Source organism: Vulpes lagopus, chromosome 2, assembly GCF_018345385.1.
Source record: "Vulpes lagopus strain Blue_001 chromosome 2, ASM1834538v1, whole genome shotgun sequence".
NCBI classification, from domain to species: Eukaryota; Metazoa; Chordata; class Mammalia; order Carnivora; family Canidae; genus Vulpes; species Vulpes lagopus.
Window position 1 is genome coordinate 133,107,819 of NC_054825.1, and position 18,613 is coordinate 133,126,431.

At 38.8% G+C, this 18,613-nt stretch overlaps 1 protein-coding gene across 3 annotated transcripts in view; it reads left to right on the forward strand.

Moving 5' to 3' along the window:
- The window catches only part of FRMD3 (FERM domain containing 3), a 297,512-nt gene that overhangs the window by 150,491 nt on the left and 128,408 nt on the right, over positions 1-18,613 (forward strand). For 2 of the 3 annotated variants that reach the window (XM_041744980.1, XM_041744981.1), the window contains exon 3: positions 9,091-9,133. The exons of the other annotated variant lie outside the window; for it this stretch is intronic. In XM_041744980.1, the coding sequence (XP_041600914.1) occupies positions 9,091-9,133 (43 nt within the window). The remainder of the gene's footprint in view (positions 1-9,090; positions 9,134-18,613) is intronic. 3 annotated transcript variants of the gene reach the window in all.

Consider the following 18,613-nt stretch of genomic DNA (forward strand, 5'->3'; position numbering starts at 1 on the left):
GGGCTGCCTTCTCCCTGTGTCCACACAGGGTGGGGAGAGAGAGAGAGAGAGAGCATGTAGGTGCTTTGGCTTTTCTTACTAATCTTATAAGGGCACTAATTCTATCAAGGGTTCCACCCTCATGACTTCTAAATGTTATTACCTTCAAAGGTCCCACTTCCAAATGCTATCACATTGGGGGTCAGGTCTTCAACATGTGAATTTGGTGGGGGTTAGGGAGCAACCATTCATTCCATAATAAGGAGTAAGAGTTCTGGTTATCTATTGCTGTGTAACAGGTTTCCTCAAACACTCAGGGGCTTAGATGAACACAATTTTATCATATTCTAGGATTGTTTGGGTCAGATATTTGAGTAGGGCTCAGCAAAGTGATTCTTCTGTTTGACATGGTGTTAACTGGGCTCTCTCAGTGGTATGCAGCTGGTGGTTGATCTATTCTGGGTGGGGGGCAGAGGGTCCAATATGTTTTCATTCATATTCCTGGAACCTTGATGGAGATGGCTGGAAGGTAGGGCTTGGGGCCCTCCTGCCTCTGCATGTGGTTTCAGAGCTTCTCTACATGGCCTGTCTAGCTGGGTGTCTGAGCTTCTTGCAGGGCCCCTTTGGGCTCCAAGTACAAGTGGAACCACTTAACCAAGTAAATCATATAGTGTTTTGCGGGAAGTAATAAGTTTTGGACATGTTTAATTTGGGATACCTATGAAATGTTGAGGTAGAGATGTTTAGTCTATACTTGGGAATATGGATTTGAAGCTTAATGAAGAGGTTTAGGCCACCCATGGAGATTTTGGACCCCATGAGGTTTTCACTTCCATAAACCTTGGGAAATATACTGCACAGCCAAGGGAAAGAATATAGAATAAGACGAGTATCTGAAAGCTAAAGACTATCCATTTTTTAGAAAGGATGTCTAGAAGGAGAAACCAGCAAAGGAGATTGACCAGGAACATACAGAGTAGAAAGAAAAGAATGGGGAGAGAGAGACCTTCTGGAAGCAATGGTAGCTGTAGACTTACTATAAGAACGGGCTATAGTGTAAAACATCAAGAAGGAAGGAGGCTGGAGGACATTACTGCTCAGGTGCTGAAAGCTTTGATGCCAGGAAGACGGGGTTAAATCCTGCCTCTGGTTGTAGGACTTTGAACAGCCTCCTTAACCTATGCCTCAATCACTTTATCTGTAAAATGGGAACACTAATAATAATAACTATGCCATAGGGTTGTTATTTAAGTGCATTAGTCAATATTATCAACATGTGATGCGTCTTTTTACTACATGCTTTAAAGAGTTTGAAAGGTTCATGGTTCTGGCAGCTAGAAGATCTTTGACCTTAGAACAGTTTGGTAACAATGTGAAATTTCTGTGGCTTGACAGCAAGTGTTATATGGTGGTAAATTCCAATGTAACAAGCCTGAAGGAATCCCATCATTTCCTCTGTAATTGCATTTTTGGTGTTTTCGTGTACTTTAAAATAAAAAGCACTGAGTGTTTTTACAACCTCTATTGTATTTTCAGACTATTTTATTTTTAAGTATACATACATTAAGGATTTCCTGGATGTAGAGCAGGGGTTGGCACACAGGTGTCAGGTTGGCCCCCATTTGTTTAGTAAATAACATTTTATGGGACACAGCTATTTCTATTCATTTATGTGTTGTCTCTGGCTACTTTCGTGTTCCAATGGCAGAGTTGAGTAGTCCTGACAGACCATATGGGCCACAAAACCTAAAATATTTATACTGTCTGATACTTTACGAAAAAAAAAATGGTGCTTTTGCTTTCTTAGGCTTCCTGTTTCTGCCTCTGTTTCCTAGGTGTTTCTTCTCCCAGCTGTTACTTCTATTTTGCTTATCCCTAAGGACCCAGAATGCAGGAGCAGTTATGGTTGAAGAAATAAAAACATTTCACTGAAGCAGTAAAGGTTTGCTTTGCCTAGGTTACTGCCAGGAGGACAAAAACTTGTGAGCATGTCTAGTCTATAGATAGTTTTGCTGTTGTTGCCATTGTGTTATAGATTTCATTGAAACTGGAATGAAGGGCAGCCCAAGTGGCTCAGAAGGTTTTGCGCCACCTTTGGCCCGGGGCCTGATCCTGGAGACCGGGGATCGAGTCCCATGTCGGGCTGCCTGCATGGAGTCTGCTTCTCCCTCTGCCTGTGTCTGCCTCTCTCTCTCTCTCTCTCTCTCTCTCTCTCTCTCTCTCTTTCTCTTTCTCTGTGTCTCATGAATAAATAAATTAAATCTTTAAAAAAAAAAAAAAGAAACTGAAGTGAAAACCATTGGTTACTGGTAGCTAATGAGCTAGGGCCTAGTTTTGATTGGCTGACCCAGAACACTGCTAGGCTGCATTCATTTGGATGACATTCTTTTTTTCCCCCTGTAGAGGTCAGAGGGCCTAGAAATGGCATAAATTGGCTAGATAATGCAGGGAGACTGAGTTACTCTGGGGCTTTATCCAGGTGAGATGTGAGAATCAGGCCATCTTTTCAGGGCTAGGATGAGAATTGGTAGATTATGGATCTGGTTACTTCTGAGGGGAAAAACAATCTCCTGCTTGGGAGGTGCATTCATTCTTGTTTGAAGCCCCATTCGTTACTCAACACATTTATTGGAGCTATGGATTATTCTGGTGTAGGGCACCAAGGGTTTTGAGAAAGATAAGAGAGAGGTGTGTAATTTATTCTGTAATCATAGGCTGAATCAATTTCTTTTTTTCTTTTTTTTTTTTTTTTAGGCTGAATCAATTTCAACAGAAGCCCAACACTTGAAGATAACCAAGTGTATTATATTGTTTACTTTGGGGAGGTTTTTTTTTTTTTTTAGTTTTTTTTTCTCCTAGCTCAGCAGCTACCAAATTAAAAATCAATCTACTTAGTCATAAATCACCACCTCACACCCATCTTTCTCTCCCTCACCAAACAAGCCAAAGTTGGAATATGAAAGAAATACCCCATTTCTATGATGGGGTAGAGAAGAATGATCTAAGGCTAAGTGTAACAGAGCCTAGCAAAATTAAAAAGAACCATTTGTTGGTAATGTTCTCATACTTCAGGTTCATAGAATGTGGAATGTGAGAGCTGAAGGAATTTTAGGAATCCTGGAATCTGTCCCCCAAGACCACAGAAGAGGGAATCAGAGAGTAGAGGGCTTAGCCAGCACCCTACTTTTCACCCCTTTGTGAGGCTTCATTCAACTTCTCTTTGCTTCAAGCTGCTATCAATCAAAATAAATTTGTTCTAAGAGGTGGCTTGAAATGTGGTCAGGCTAGATTGTCCAGACTGAAAACCTTGTTTAAATCGGAACCTCTCTAAGCAAATGAGGGAAACTGAATGGGAAAAATTAGAGAGGAAGACAAACGATGAGAGACTCCTAACTCTGGGAAACCAACAAAGGGTTGCAGAAGGGGAGGAAGGCGGGGGGATGGGGCGACTGGGTGACGGGCACTGAGGAGGGCACTGGATGGGATGAGCACTGGGTGTTATACTGTATGTTGGCAAATTGAGTTTATTTTTTAAAAATTTTTTTATTTTTAAAGATTTTATTTATTCATGAGACACACACACACACACACAGAAAGAGAGAGAGAGAGAGAGAGAGAGAGAGAGAGAGAGAGAGAGAGGCAGAAACACAGGCAGAGGGAGAAGCAGGCTCCATGCAGGGAGCCTGATGTGGGACTGGATCCCAGGTCTCCAGGATCAGGCCTTGGGCTGAAGGTGGCACTAAACCACTGAGCCACTCGGGCTGCCCAGCAAATTGAGTTTAAATAAAAAATAAATTGGAACCTCTCATAGCAGGATATACTGGTTACTGGGGGTCAAGCCATGGAGAGAGGGCAGTTTTTGGTGGGGAGTTAGGGAGGCTGTCTTGACTGTGGTACCCAGAAGTGGATCTAGAGATGAAAATTTCAGTTTTATTAGGAAATGTTCCCAGGAAAAAGACTTTTAGGACTTGGGGGAATTGAGACAAAGAAGGGTGGATGGTCACACAAGTGTGTGATGTTGAACAAAGTTGTACAGAGGAGAACTTGGCTGAAAGCCACAGAGGAGCTCTGGAAGAGTGTAGTTTAAGTCTAAACTACATAAAAATCCACATGCCTTAGAATTGTCCTGGCCAAGGGGCAAGGGAGCAGAGGTACTTATCCTCCCCCACCTGTCACTTCTTAACCTGACAGGGAAGATGTGAGTGGAGGAGGCTCCTTCTCCCCTGCATTGGGTTCCAGGAACCTGAGGCAGCCTTCCTAAGAACGATCAAGCTGCTGTATAACTAAGGAGAAAAGGGCCTCTGAGGGCATCTGGGCAGAACCCTGGCAGTATCCCTGCAGACCTACCTTCCCGATACCTTCAGATCATGCTGAAGGAATGCCTCCTCAGGTTCATCTGACTTCTGAAGCTCATTAGATAGAATCAGTAATTGGATCTTAGCTTCTTTAGTCTTTGGAATTCTTATTCTAAATGTAAGTTGAAGAAATAAAGGTTTCAGCTATAGTAAACCAGCTGCAAATTCAGATATTTGGTTGGCAGGCTTTTCTTTCTACCTCTCTTAGGGAATTTCACTTTCCAGAAAGGAAGCAGAATTTTAAAAAACCCAACAAAACCAACAACTAGCATATATTCCAAGTAGGAATTGAAAGGGAAATAGCAATGCAGTGTATGTTCTGAGCCTCCTGTCTAATTGCCAAGCACGCAGAATCATGGTTCTTTCTTTCTCAAAGGTGTGTAATCCATCTGTACATATAGTAACAGCAGGAGTTGTTGGTGTAGTTCAGATTTGAATTCATTGCCCAACTTGCAACTCTAAAAGGAAGAAGGAAAAAAGGGAGGAGAATTAATTACCTTTCATGTAGAACAGAAGGCAGATGGGGTGGGAGTGTGAGAGGAAGAGAGTTCCAGAGGTGGGCCCCCTAGGAGGGGTCATTGCATCAACTTGGGAGTGTCTGAGTGAACACAAAGAAGATGGGAACAGCTGGGGTTTACTAAGCCTTCACTATGCTCTAAGCTCTGTTCTAAGGACTTCTTAATGTGTTAACCTACTTATACCTCACGATGATGCTGTAAGTGGGAAAACAGGAAGAAACTCACTGGAGGTCACATCACTAATAAGTGGCAGAATTGGGGTTTGAACGCATGCCTCCTGGCTCCTGTATTGGACTGCAGTGCCAAAGCTGGGGGCTTAGCTGGACTTGGCATCTGCCTGTTATATATGAAATTCTTCTTGAGTCTCAATAAGTCTAAACTACATAAAAATCCACCTTTATCCTGAGTAGAGCTTAGCTTTCTTTTTTAAAAATATTAACTTCTAATTATTCATGTAATGCATGAATACATGTAAAAAGCAGAAGTTAAAACATCACAGATAAAACAGAAGTCATAGTTTCTTTTGAGCAACACCTCTAAATTCCTGTTTTCTCTCTCTTATCTGTTTATCATGTTTCATTTCAGATCTTTAAAAATACATTTAGATACTTATTATGTATTCTTTGAAAATATAGGGTAGTGTTTGTACTTTTTACTTAAAAAAGAAAACACATTAATTCTATGATACCATAGTTCAGAAGTTCCCAAACTTTGTTGATTTATGGCTCTCTTAGTATCTTAGTAATGATTTCATGGTGCCCTAGGTCAAAAGTATTTATTTCATAGTGCCCTCTGTAATAAGAGTTAGAGACAACAAACTTGGTATTTATATCCTAACACCTTGGGGCCATTTAGAACATGACCTACATGAAAATAGTATTTCCAGTTCATTCTTAACCACCATTATCCAGGAACAGGATGTGTCCCCTGTTGGCTGCCCCCTGGCTCCTCAGAATCTGGGACCAGATCAGATACTGCCATACTCATTACCTCTCATGCCTCTTTTAGCATAGTACTTGCTTTTTATCACAGCAATCACCAGCAACTCAGAATTTCAAAAAGTATGACATAAAAAGGAATATAGCATGATCTAACATTGGAGCTGGGAACTTCCTTGAGCTTATAGTTTGCACGGTGGATATCTGAAAGATGTCTAGAATGACTCCTTTTTCCCTGGGGCACGTCAGTGCATGATTTGGGAACTGTGGCCATAGTTATAAATTTTGCAGTTCACTTTTTTCATCATGCAGTGTGCTTTAGAGGTCTAATAACATTAAACATAAAGATCTACCTCCTATAATACACTGAAGAATCATCAAGAACATAAACAGATTATAGGTTATTTACCATTTTCTTGATGGCCATTATATTCTAATATTTTATAATTTAATATAATCTTGCAATGAGGATCCTTGTTATGTTCCTCTGTGTTCATATGGGGAAATTAGGAAATAAGGGGATTGTTGGGCCATAGGTCAGTCAGATTTTTAAATTTTAATAAAAATTAAAATTAAGTTCATGAACTGAGCTTGACCCTCTCTGAAGAAATGATTTCCTATAATCCCTTGAAACATGACTATTGCTAGCCTATTTTTCGTAGGGCTTTATACCCCATGACTATCTCACTGCAGAAGAATAGTTGTCCTGGGGAAAAGTATGTAGTAGTCACACTATAGACATAGGTAATTAAGATGCACAAGGTTTGAGAGGCAAGGATAGGGTGTGAATAGGCTGAGAGGATGAGGAAGGTCAGAACCCATCAGAAACTGTATTTCATAGGATAATGAGGAGGCCAGTTCATTTAAAATAAATAATTTATTTAGGGCACAGATGGTAAGATACCTTGCAGGCATCCCTTACATGTTCCCTATCCCTCCATGGCAGATATTGCCATTCCATCATGGTACTCATTCTCACTGAGACTTGGATCCTTCTTTGCAGCCCTGGGAGATTGGCACTAACTTGTATGGGCATATCAAATGAAATGTACTTGTCCTCCCTGTAAGCAGAGATGAGGTGGAGAGGCAGGTTGCAGTTAGGCAGAGAAGGGCTAAGGAGTTCAAAGGATGCCAAGCAAGAGGAATTCAGAAAATGTATTTCAGACTTTATTGGCCAAATGACTAGTGATTCTTCTCTGCAAGACAGTAGCAGTAGATACTGATCTCAGTAGGTATTTTTTCTTGCCTTAGTTCTAAATTATCTTATTTATTTCTAGAACATAATCATCTGAGGCCCCTTTTATTATTCTCCTCCATGGGATGTGGTCTGCTAATGAAACCATACTTATTAACTAACAACAGCATCAGCAAACAAGGACTTATTGATATTTTTCACGTGCCAGGCACCGTTTAAGTGTCTCATGTTTACTATTTACTAACTTTTAAAATCCTTGCAATAACCCTGTGAAGTACGTATGATTGCTATTCCCATCTGATAGTTGTGGAAATTGAGAGTGAGGTTAAACATTTTGTACACGGTTATACAGGTAGTAAGTAGTCCAATCGAGAAATTTTCCCACTATTAAATGATGACTGTGTGAATGCCAAACATCACTTTTGACTAGAAGGAGATAACCAAAAGTAGAATGGTGGTTTCCAAGGGCCTGGAGAAAGGGGGCTGCAGAGTGACTGTTTATTAGGACTTGAGTTTCTGTTTTACAAGGTGAAAGTGCTCTGGAGATGGATGGTGGTGATGATTATGCACTGTTTTGAATACATTTAATACTACTGAACTATGAACTTAAAAATGATTAGGATGGTGAATATGATGTTGTATATGTTACCACAATTTTAAAAAAAATGAAAAAAAGAGAAAAACAGGGTTCTCAAAATGAACAGACATAATTTTGATTAGAATCAAAGAAACTTGCTATTTCAGTTTGTGTAATACATTAGAAGTAAATGTGTAGTTTTCTGTCAAACTCTTCCTGATGTTGACATAGTGAAAAGACCTTTTTTCTAATTTTTGAAGACTGCAGAGATCTGACCCCTGGATTGGAAACTATTGATTTGGCCACTCAATTTATCTACTCCTGGGGAAAGAAGGAATGTTTATCAAGAATAGTGTGTTTTAGAGCAGATCTGCTGGGGAGGCAGCATGGCCAAGGTGAAGGGCCTGTGCTCTGGAATCCTACTGTGCACTGGTTTTATCATTTATTCTCTAGATGACCTCAGGCCAGTTGTCTAATGTCCCAAGCCTCCTGATTTCTCATCTGCAAATGGGGTGGTAGTGCTGGCCCTGGCATTTAGGAGGCACTCAGCATATGCTAGCTCTTATTAGATTTTATGGTTATGCATTTATATCAAAAGGTAGGGGTGTTACAGAATTCTGAGGCTTAACTGGATGACACAAAGGTGTAAGCCTCCACTGATGGTAAGTGTCCTCCTTTCCTCTCTAGTATCAAGTGTGATGAGTGCCTGGCAAGTGAGGGTTCTCTAACCTCCTGATGGATACCAATGGCACTCCTATTGTCTTTATAAACTGTGGATGTATAGAGTGATACTTCCTGGCATGCCCTAAGTGGCTTCAGGGACATCATGGTTAGGGATATCAAAAGCTACCTGGCTCTTAGCATGTAGAGTGAGCTGGCTGCTGGGATCAACATGGTATCTGCTTCAAATGCTTGTCACTAAATACCATTCCGAGCTACTGAGGTCTTTGGGCTTCTTTGTTTTGTGATACAGCTAGTGTTTCTTCTGGATGATCTCAGGCCTCTGAAGTGATATATTTAAAGTCATTTGTTCCTCCCTACTGTAAGGAAGAATTGCCTCTGTATGATTTGGCTAAGGCTTACTTGTCCCACTGTTCACAACAGAGGCTACCTGGCAGGAGAATAGGGTACTGTAGCTGTCTTTGACTGTGGCTCTTTGAGGTCATGGACATCAAAGCCCTTAGCCATCTGTGGCTTGCTCAGAGCAATGGAACCCCATCACCTAGGATCCACTAGAGCCACGAGAATATCCAGTTGAAGTGCATGTTCTCTCCCTAGTTCTTCTCTCTTAGTATGACTCAAATACTACTCATAGTGTTAATTCTCTGTAATTTATACCCTTGCCTGTTGTATTTTTATTATGGAATCATTTGTGTTGATCTGAAGAAGGTGGAACCTTGAGGAACCAAGACTATGGGAACCAAGACTGTGCTTTGGAAAAGGATTGTATTAAATTTCTTTTAGTTATTAAGTATGCATCGTATGGTTCAGCCATTTGACCCATAATCTCTGCTTTTTTTCTCCCTAGCACTGGCTTGAACCTAACAAGTCCATCTCCAAGCAAATGAAATGTAAGTGTCAATCTGTGGTTTCACTTTTGCTGTGAAATGTCCAAAGATAGGTTCTGTTTCTCGACAAAGTTTCTGCTACCAGGGAAGAAATGGCTGGAGTTGAAGATCTGTGGGTGGGGGCCTCTCTCTCCCATTGGAGAGAGAGTGAGTGAGTTCTCTTATTTGCTGGCCTTTGCCTTCCTTGCAGTTACTATTACCATCGCCCTACCTTCATATTTCAAATTTGAACAGGATTATTGGAATTAGGTTGAGGATCTGTTAAACATAACCACGAGGTGCCAGGTTCCTTTGGATTGTGGGAATTGCTAGTAAGTGGTTGAGGGTGGGAGGTGCAGTCTTAAGGGGATGAGAAAAGTAGGTGTATTTTGAAACTAGATTCTTGCCGCTGACTTTACTAAAGACTGTATTATTCTTTTCTACTCTTCAAACTCCCTACAATAATTTCTTTCCCCAAGTAATTGCTTTCAAGCCCTCCTGTTCTGAACTGCTTTTTTTTTTTTTTTTTTTTAATTGATGAACTCTTAGAGAAGTTGCCTTGGGAAACATCTTTCTAGAACATCTGGTCATCCACTTTGGGTGTTGTGAGGAGGGTGTTGTGATTGGATCCAGGATGATACGGTGTTTTGTCTTGGTAATCTGTGCAAGGCTGTAGTCAGCCTGCTTTTATTTATGATTTGGAGGAGGGCTTCTGAAATGCACTTCAGAAATTCATTGCCTGCCCTGAAATCCATTTATCCCTCCATGTCAACTTTCCCAGGGCTCTGAAATGTAGGAGATAAATCAGTTTCTCATCGGAAATCAGTTTAGCACATATTATGTCACTTATCATTATTCAAGGGATTCCTTCCTTTTTCAAACATAAAGAAATTATTCTGGGCAGGGCTTTTAAATCGGAGAAGGCAGAAACTGAACGCCGTTGGCAAACTAGCAACCAATACATCTATTCCTTAACCTTCTTTTTTCCCCCCTCTTGTTCCCTCCCTCTTATCTCTTCTTCTCTTTGTCCCTTTCCATTTCTTTTCCTTCCCTGCCCCATCTCTCAGAAGCAAACTCTGTCTGATTAGTGCAGGAAAGACAGCCAGGTCGTTCTGGGGAAGGCTGATGCCCGTGGCTGCTGGGAGCCATGGCTGTTGAAGGAGCTGACAGGAAAGTTGAAACAGGAAGCAGCAGGGGTCATGCGAAGTCCAGAGAGGTCAGTCTGTTGTGGTGAAGCTGGAATAGAATTGGGACAAAAATCCAAAAAGAAATAGGACAGAAGTATCTGGAAGCTCTATATAGAATGATATGCAGGATAATAAGAATGAATTAGTATGTCTAAAAATATTGCTGGGGCACCTGGGTGGCTAAGTCAATTAAATCTCTCTCTCTCTCTTGTTAAAGATTTTATTTATTTATTCATGAAAGACACACAGAGAGAGGCAGAGATACAGGTAGAGGGAGAAGCAGGCTCCTCCCAGGAAGCCTGATGCAGGACTTGATCCCAGGACCCTGGGATCCCAACCTGAACTGAAGGCAGATGCTCAACCACTGAGCCACCCAGGTGCCCTGTGTCTAACTCTTGATTTCTGCTCAGATCATGATCTGAGCTCCTTACTCAGTGGGGAATCTGCTTGAGATTCTCTCTCTCCCTCTGCTCCTCCCCTTAGTTGCATACATGTGCACGTGCATACACACACTGTCTCTAAAATAAATAAGTGAAAAAAATCTTTAAAAAATTTCTGATGCCCAGCTTTTATCCTTAGCTACTAAGTTTTGATATTTTTGTTTATGTGTTTTAAAATGTTTAGACAGGGATCCCTGGGTGGCGCAGCGGTTTGGCGCCTGCCTTTGGCCCAGGGCGCGATCCTGGAGACCCGGGATCGAATCCCACATCGGGCTCCCGGTGCATGGAGCCTGCTTCTCCCTCTGCCTGTGTCTCTGCCTCTCTCTCTCTCTCTGTGACTATCATAAATAAATAAAAATTAAAAAAAAATGTTTAGACAATTTTCCAGTAAGCTTATTTATAGTAAATGGTCCTTTGATTTTGGTTCTTAAATGTCACACGATATTTTCCTTAGGCTATACACACTTTTAAAATATAAATTTATCCCTCAGATGTATTTCAGCACTTAATAGAAGACAAAACTTTTAATTTGTGAAGAATTTGCTGCTTATGAGCTTTGTCCCCATGCGAAGTAAATCTGAACAACCAACTGAAAATTTATAAGGTTTGGTAAAAATGTTTTAAAGATTGCCATTTGAATGGTAGCCAATGTCAATCTAATGACAAATGAAATCTGAATCTGGAAAGAAGAACTATGTAAAATTCCATTTCTATACCAGACTGGTATACTTATTGGTTCTAGGAACTGGTAAAGGTCTTATCCATCACCCAGTCTTCTGTTATATTTTTGAGGACATAACTGAACAAGAAATCATGTAATTTTCTCAGGGTGACAAATCTAATTTTGTTGATGATGGTGTTTTTTAGTATCAAGAATTTCTGTGTATGTATATATACATATATATATACGTATCTATATAAATACAAATATGTGTATGTATATATATTTATGTACATATATGTATCTATATCTATATATCTCCCAGAAATATTAACTTTACTGTAAATTAGAACAAATTTTAAACTAAGATTTGTATATTATTAACCTAGAGAAACTGGGTTCAACTCTTGGGACTCATCCATGAATCTATATCAAAATGATATAGTTGCAGAACTCCAGGCAAGTTTATTCATGGGTATGTGTATACCATTTATTTTTTGATTGCCTTTGAGTATCCAATGAGGGCAAAATTTCTTGGAAGAATGGTTTGATGGAAGACTTTCAGGCAGTATTATTTCTTACTAGTATTTTTAAAGACAGTTTATTTTCATTTTACTTGCTATTTAAAAATTTTCCCTTTTTAATGAGATATAATTGTCATGTAGCATTGTAGAAGTTTAAGATCTATAACATAATGATTTAATATATGTGTCTATTGCAAAATTATTACCACAGTAAGATTATTTAACATCCATTACCTCACATAGACATTCATACCTCATGTATTAAAACAGGTTTTAAATGACGTCCATGAGTTTTCTTAGTTCGGAAGAATTTAAAATGAAAACCCAAACTATTTCTTTTCTCTTCCACTTATATCCCCAAGCTCACTCCACAAAGAAATAACTTAACAATATTTTACATATCCTTCTGAGATTTCTTATGTATATATGTAAGCTTCCCCATCATATATAAGATCCTTTATAAACAAAACTGAATCAATCTCTCTATATTATTTTTTATCTTACTATTTTAAATAGCTTTAGAGATTTTAAAAATATCAATATTGGTATCATTTTAAAAATGCCTTTCTGGGGATGCCTGGGTGTCTCAGTGGTTGGGCTCCTGCCTTCGTCTCAGGTCATGATCCCAGGATCAGGGATCAAGTCCCACATCAAGCTCCCTGCGAGGAGCCTGCTTCTCCCTCTGCCTGTGTCTCTGCCTCTCTTTCAGTCTATGTCTCTCATGAATAAATAAATAAATCTTTAAAAAATGCATTTCTGATAATTACATGAATATAGAACAGACATCAAAGTATTTTCTAATAATTTGCCATTATGCATTATGCTGTAATAAACATGCTTCTATGTATTTTCTTGCATGTTTGCAAGTACATATATACTAGAAATTCCTTTTAGAAATGAAATTGTTGGATCAAAAGGTATATATTTTACCTTTCTTAGTGATAAATATCCATTTAAAGACCTTAGAGTAATTTACTCCCAATAATATTATGTGAGAGTGTTTGTTTCCCCAAAATCTTGTTGAAAATAGATAGAATCACACTTATTTTTATGATGACTTCAGATTTATTAAGGAAGAAATATTTAATTGAAAAAATAATTAATTGGACAGTTCCCTAATTTGGTATACATTCTATTTTATTTTTTAAAAGATTTTGTTTATTTAGAGAGAGTGCATGTGAATGGGGGAGGGGCAGAGGGCGAGGGAAAAAGAATCTCAAGCAGACTCCCTGATAAGCATGGAACCCAGTGTGGGGCTCAGTTTCACAACCCCAACATCATGACCTGAGCCAAAATCAAGAATCGAATGCTTAGCCAACTGAGCTACCTGTGTGCCCCAGGGTGTACATTTTAAAGCTGAAAAACTTCTTAAACCAAAGTCTTATTTCTCCTCTGAACTTAAATTTTATTCTGTAAGTGAACATGTAGTAAAATTGACTTTATTTTGGTGTATAGTTCTGTAAATTTTAACATATAGTTTTGTATAACCTCCAGTAGAATCAGGGTAGAGAATAGATCCATCACCCCAAAAACCTCCCTTTGTGCTCCATTTTGTAGTCATGAACCTCCACCCCTAAGCACCAGCAGCCTTTGATTTGTTCTGTCAGTATAGTTTGTGTTCCTTTGAGATTGTCAGATAAATGGAATCATATAGCATGTAATAATTTGAGATCAGCTTCTTTAATCAGCTCTAATAGCTCTGAGATTCAGCCAAGCTGCTATGTTTGTCAGTACATGACACAGAAAATTATTAAATAATAAAAGTTGGTCTTTGAAAATATCAAGAAAGTGATGAACCTCTAGTAGGACTGATAAAGAAAAAAGAAGACAGAAGTTACCAATATCAGGAATGAAAGAGGCTGTCACTACAGGCCCCACAGAACAACTCTGAATATGTAAGCTTGACAGCTTAGATGAAATGGGCTCATTTCTCAAACACCATGAATTACCAAAACTCACACGATATGAAATACATAACTTGAGTAGTTCTATGATTATCAAAGAAAAGAGGATAAATTTCCAGATAAGAAAATCTCCAGCCCATGATAGCAACATGCTGTTTCTATGTTGCTGCCAGAGCCCCCTTTGCCTTAACTAGGAGCTTCTCCTGGAGCTTTCCCCATCCATAGTGATGCCTTTCCAGTATCTCTGAGTTCTGTCCAGGGGATACCAGAGGGAAAAATGTGGAGATTTCAACACCAGTTCCATGATCTTGTGAATTATTGCCCTTTCCCACTCTGCCTGCTATTATTTACTGTCCAGGTTTTAAAGCTGCATTCAGTGGGAAAGGTGGGGTGAGTACAATTAGTCAGTACTTCCTGGAATTGGAAACTTTGAATCAAACTTTTTATCATTTCTTGTCAGCTAGGTCAAAATGGAAGTAAGCTACATGATTTGGGCAGTGTTGAGGGAAATGTCTTCCTCATTGCCCTATTCCATCATTGTGTATCCATTGTGAAATGAAATGACCTTTGATCTTTTCCTTTTCAGAGTATTTAGATAGAAGGTTGTCTACAAACAAAGTATTAAATGAAGTGGCGTATTTTGGATGTTTGATTTTCAGAATTTGTTTTCCATGTAGGAATAGTGAGTGTTCTCACTTATAACCTATAGCTTTTAGCTTCGTTCCCATAACTGTGGAATGTAGCTTAGTGTGTATACATGAGTGGCATGCATCAAAAGAACAAAACTTTCATGTCTTGCAGGATCTATGTAGTCAAGAGATTTTTAAAAAGTTACACATTATGACTCAGATGTGCATAAGTGTGACATTTATTTCCCCAAGACTGAATTCAGTTTTCAGTGAGCCTCTTTCCTCTGGGGGCAAAAAGTTCAATCTTGCCATTTCAGGGTAACTCAAGATCTGCCAGCTTAGAATTTCATCTCTTTCAGGAAATTACTCAGTGAATTAATTATTTAAACATAATCACTTCAAAGTGCATACTTCTATATTGGGGTATTTTTTCCCATACCAATAGCTTTTCCTTTTTCTCCATTCCCAGAATGGCATCATGAGGCAGGGGATGCTTATGTATCAGCATGGCAGCAAGGATGACATCTCTCTTGTGCTCAGTCCTTTGAATCTTCCCCTGGCCTGTCTTAGGTGATTTGGCTTTTGGTTGCTGACATCTTTCTTCACTGCATCCTCTCTGAATGTAACTGGTCCCACTTGGCTTTTCTCAGTCTACATTGGCCATGTGCTGTTGAGACTGCTGCTCCGGATCATGGTCTTGCCCTGCAAGTCTACAGACTGTGCCCTCTGGTGATTCCCATTCCAGGTGTCTTTCACTCGTTGGCTCTCAGCAATTCTGTATTTACCACTGGAGCAGGTAGATGTTGCTCAGCCTCTTCTGTGCAGTGCTTCACTTTAGCCTCGGGAAAACTTATGTCCCCTATATAAGGCTCCTTCTCTGCTTAAAAGTAGTGTGAGACCATTTCTTCAGTGCTCTCTAAAGTCATAACAGAACACTTCCCCAAACTCCTACAGGATTTATTTGTCTTGTTTTTATGCTTCACCCTGTTTAGCCAAGCTAGGGTGTTGAGGGGTGGTGGATGCCTTCTCATAGTGGCAGATAGCATTTTAAATGTGGTTTTGTCCTCTCTGGATCTCTCCAAGCTCTCTACTTGCCTTCCTTCTCCACCCTCTCCCTACAATTAATAATGGCTTTTATACTTGGATGCAGGATTAATATACTAAAACAATACTTATATACAAGCAGCAGCTATTTCTGAAATGTAATGGGAAAAAGGGCTATTACCTACACAATAGCAATCACAAGGAAAAACCTAAATTCCTCATAAACATAACAAGAAATATGCAAAATCTAAATAAGTAAAACTATGAAATTTTACTGTGGAGTTACTGTAGAGTAGACAAAAAAAGGAGTTCAATAAATGGAGACTTCTTATGTTTCCATTTGATATTGTTAAAGTCAGTTCTTTGCAAATTAGTATATACATTCAAATAATTTTCAAATCAAAATGTCAGTGAGATTCTTTATGGCATTTAACAAACTGATTCTAAGGCTCATTTGTAAAAGAAAATGCTCCAGAAGAGCCAGTAAATCTGTGAAAAAAGAACAATGATAGGATAGGATTCTTCTTTTATTAGGTAGCAAATCAAGGCACATAAGCTATAATAGTCAAATCCTCATGGTAGACACAAATAGTAATTAAGATAGACATAGGAATAGGAAAAGAAACAAAAAGAGCCCCAATCTCAAATTGGCCCATTATTTGTGAGGATATGGGTTATGATGAAGATTGTATTTCATATCAGAAATAGAAAGATTATTCAAGCCATAATTTTTTTGGACTGCTTTTCCACTTGGAAAAAGAAAAAAAAAGCTAAAGACTACCTCACAGCATATATGCAGTTAATTCCAGATGTATTCAAAGCCCAATATATTTAATAACATATAGAAGTTTTAGGTAAAAATTTAGGACTATTTTTTATAATTATGGAGTCAAACAGGGGTTTCTGAGGAAAATAGAAACAAATAACAAAGCAAAATGCTGACAAATTTGTGTAAAAATTAAACTCATGTACAAGAATATTTGCTCACTACCCAGGGTAGATTTTCAGTAAATATTTGTTGAATGAATGAGTATAAGACAAATTATAAATAAATTAAAACAAAGTAAATAATGGGAGAACATTTGCCAAATATATAACAAGTACTAAATATGCAAAATATATAAAGTGTGATGGTATAAACCCGAAGATTAACAACTCAATAAAAAATGTGAAAAGACCCATAGAAGGAATAAAAATAAATGGCCAATAAAGTCATGAACAGATGCTCAATATCATTAGCAACAAGGAAAATGTAAATTAAAACAAGGTGTTTTTGTTACACTGAGAAAATGGTTAATACTGATAATATCCAGTTGATGAGGATGAGAGTTACACCTCCAGCGGGGGCATATAAACTGGTAAAACCATTTAGGAGGGAAATCTGGCCATATCTTTCTAAATTAAAAATGTATGTGTTTCTTCACATGCTAAGGACAATTTGTGCTTGCATTTTTGTTGAAGTGCTCAAAAAAGTAGCTGGAAGGTAATATAAAAATTTGGATGATTTGATTACATTTTTGTTGTTGAATTTAAATTTTCTCTAAAGGTATCAGCCATCGCTCATTTAGACTCAGCTAATTAGTTTTAACTTTTTCTCCATGTAGGATAAACTACCTCCTATATGAGATTCTTGAATTTTAATTTTGCAGTGTGCAATGGTATGCTTCATGAGTTAGTTTAGAATGGTTAACAGTATTCAACATCAGAATTTATGAGATGAATGAATTCAGAGAAAGTGTCTAGGATATTTAAAGTATAAACCAGAAATAAAAGTATAGATGTGTTTTTAAAAAATACCTATGTCTCTTGATCTAACAAGCTCATCTCTATGAATCTATCGAAAGTGAAATTTATCCAAGCCCAGGTATATATTATGCAAGGTATATATATTGCAGCATTGCTTATAGCACTGAGAATTGTAAGAAATAAAAAGCCTGTAATTTTGACAAGGCTAAATAAATTATGTGGAATACATACAGTCATTAAAAAGAACAAGACAGGGCAGCCCAGGTGGCTCAGCGGTTTAGTGCCACCTTCAGCCCAGGGCCTGATCCTGGAGACCTGGGATCGAGTCCAACGTCGGGCTCCCTGCATGGAGCCTGCTTCTCCCTCTGCCTGTGTCTCTGCCTCTCTCTCTCTCTCCCTCTGTGTCTCATGAATAAATAAATAAAATCTTAAAAAAAATAAAAGGAACAAGGCAGACTTATAGTATTGATATCGAAAGATTTATTAGATATATCTTAGAGTTAAGAAAGCAAGTAAAAATTCCACATGTAGGATGATCTATCATCTATCTATCTATCTATCTATCTATCTATCTATCTATCTATCTGAAAATAAACAGATAATTTGAGATGAACATGTAAGTGCAGAGAAGGGCCACAAAGGTGTATACTAACTACTTACCGCAGGAGAAGAGAGTAGGGTAGAGGGAGATGAGGACACACATTATATTTAATATAGTATATGGTTGTATTTTATTATATAGTTATTCTCATTAGGAAGATCTGAGTAAAATATATTTTCCTAGATCACTTGGTAATAAAGAGAAAACAAAAAGAGAAAGTTTTATGTAAACATTGAGAAAGAGAGGGAGAGAGCAAGTAGGGGAGAGAGGAAGGGAGAAATCAAAGTGCATTATAGATTAAGAAGGTACAGTAAGGGCCGCCTGGATGGCTTAGTGTTGAGTATCTGCCATTGGCTCTGGTCGTGAACCTGGGTCCTGGGATCAAGTCCTGCATTGGGCTCCCTGCAGGGACCCTGCCTCTCCCTCTTGCCTGTGTCTCTGCCTCTCTCTCTGTGTCTCTCATGAATAAATAAATAAAATCTTTTTAAAAAGAATGTACTACAAAAATACAGACTTAGATGAAAGAAGACCCACTTCCAGAGAGGTTCTCTGCTTAATCCTGGCTGGGACCTGATTAGCCCAGCCAGGAAGTTAAGATCACCTTCTTGCTCTATTTATCAGATACTGTGCTATTGCCAAGCACCCTGAAGGGACAGGGGTGCTTGAAAATGACTTCTGCGTGCAAATCAGGGTAGAGAAGACCCCCAGCTTCTGCATAATACCTGGTACGACTGGGCCCTAGAGCACTGTTGAGTCAGGTTGCTGGCT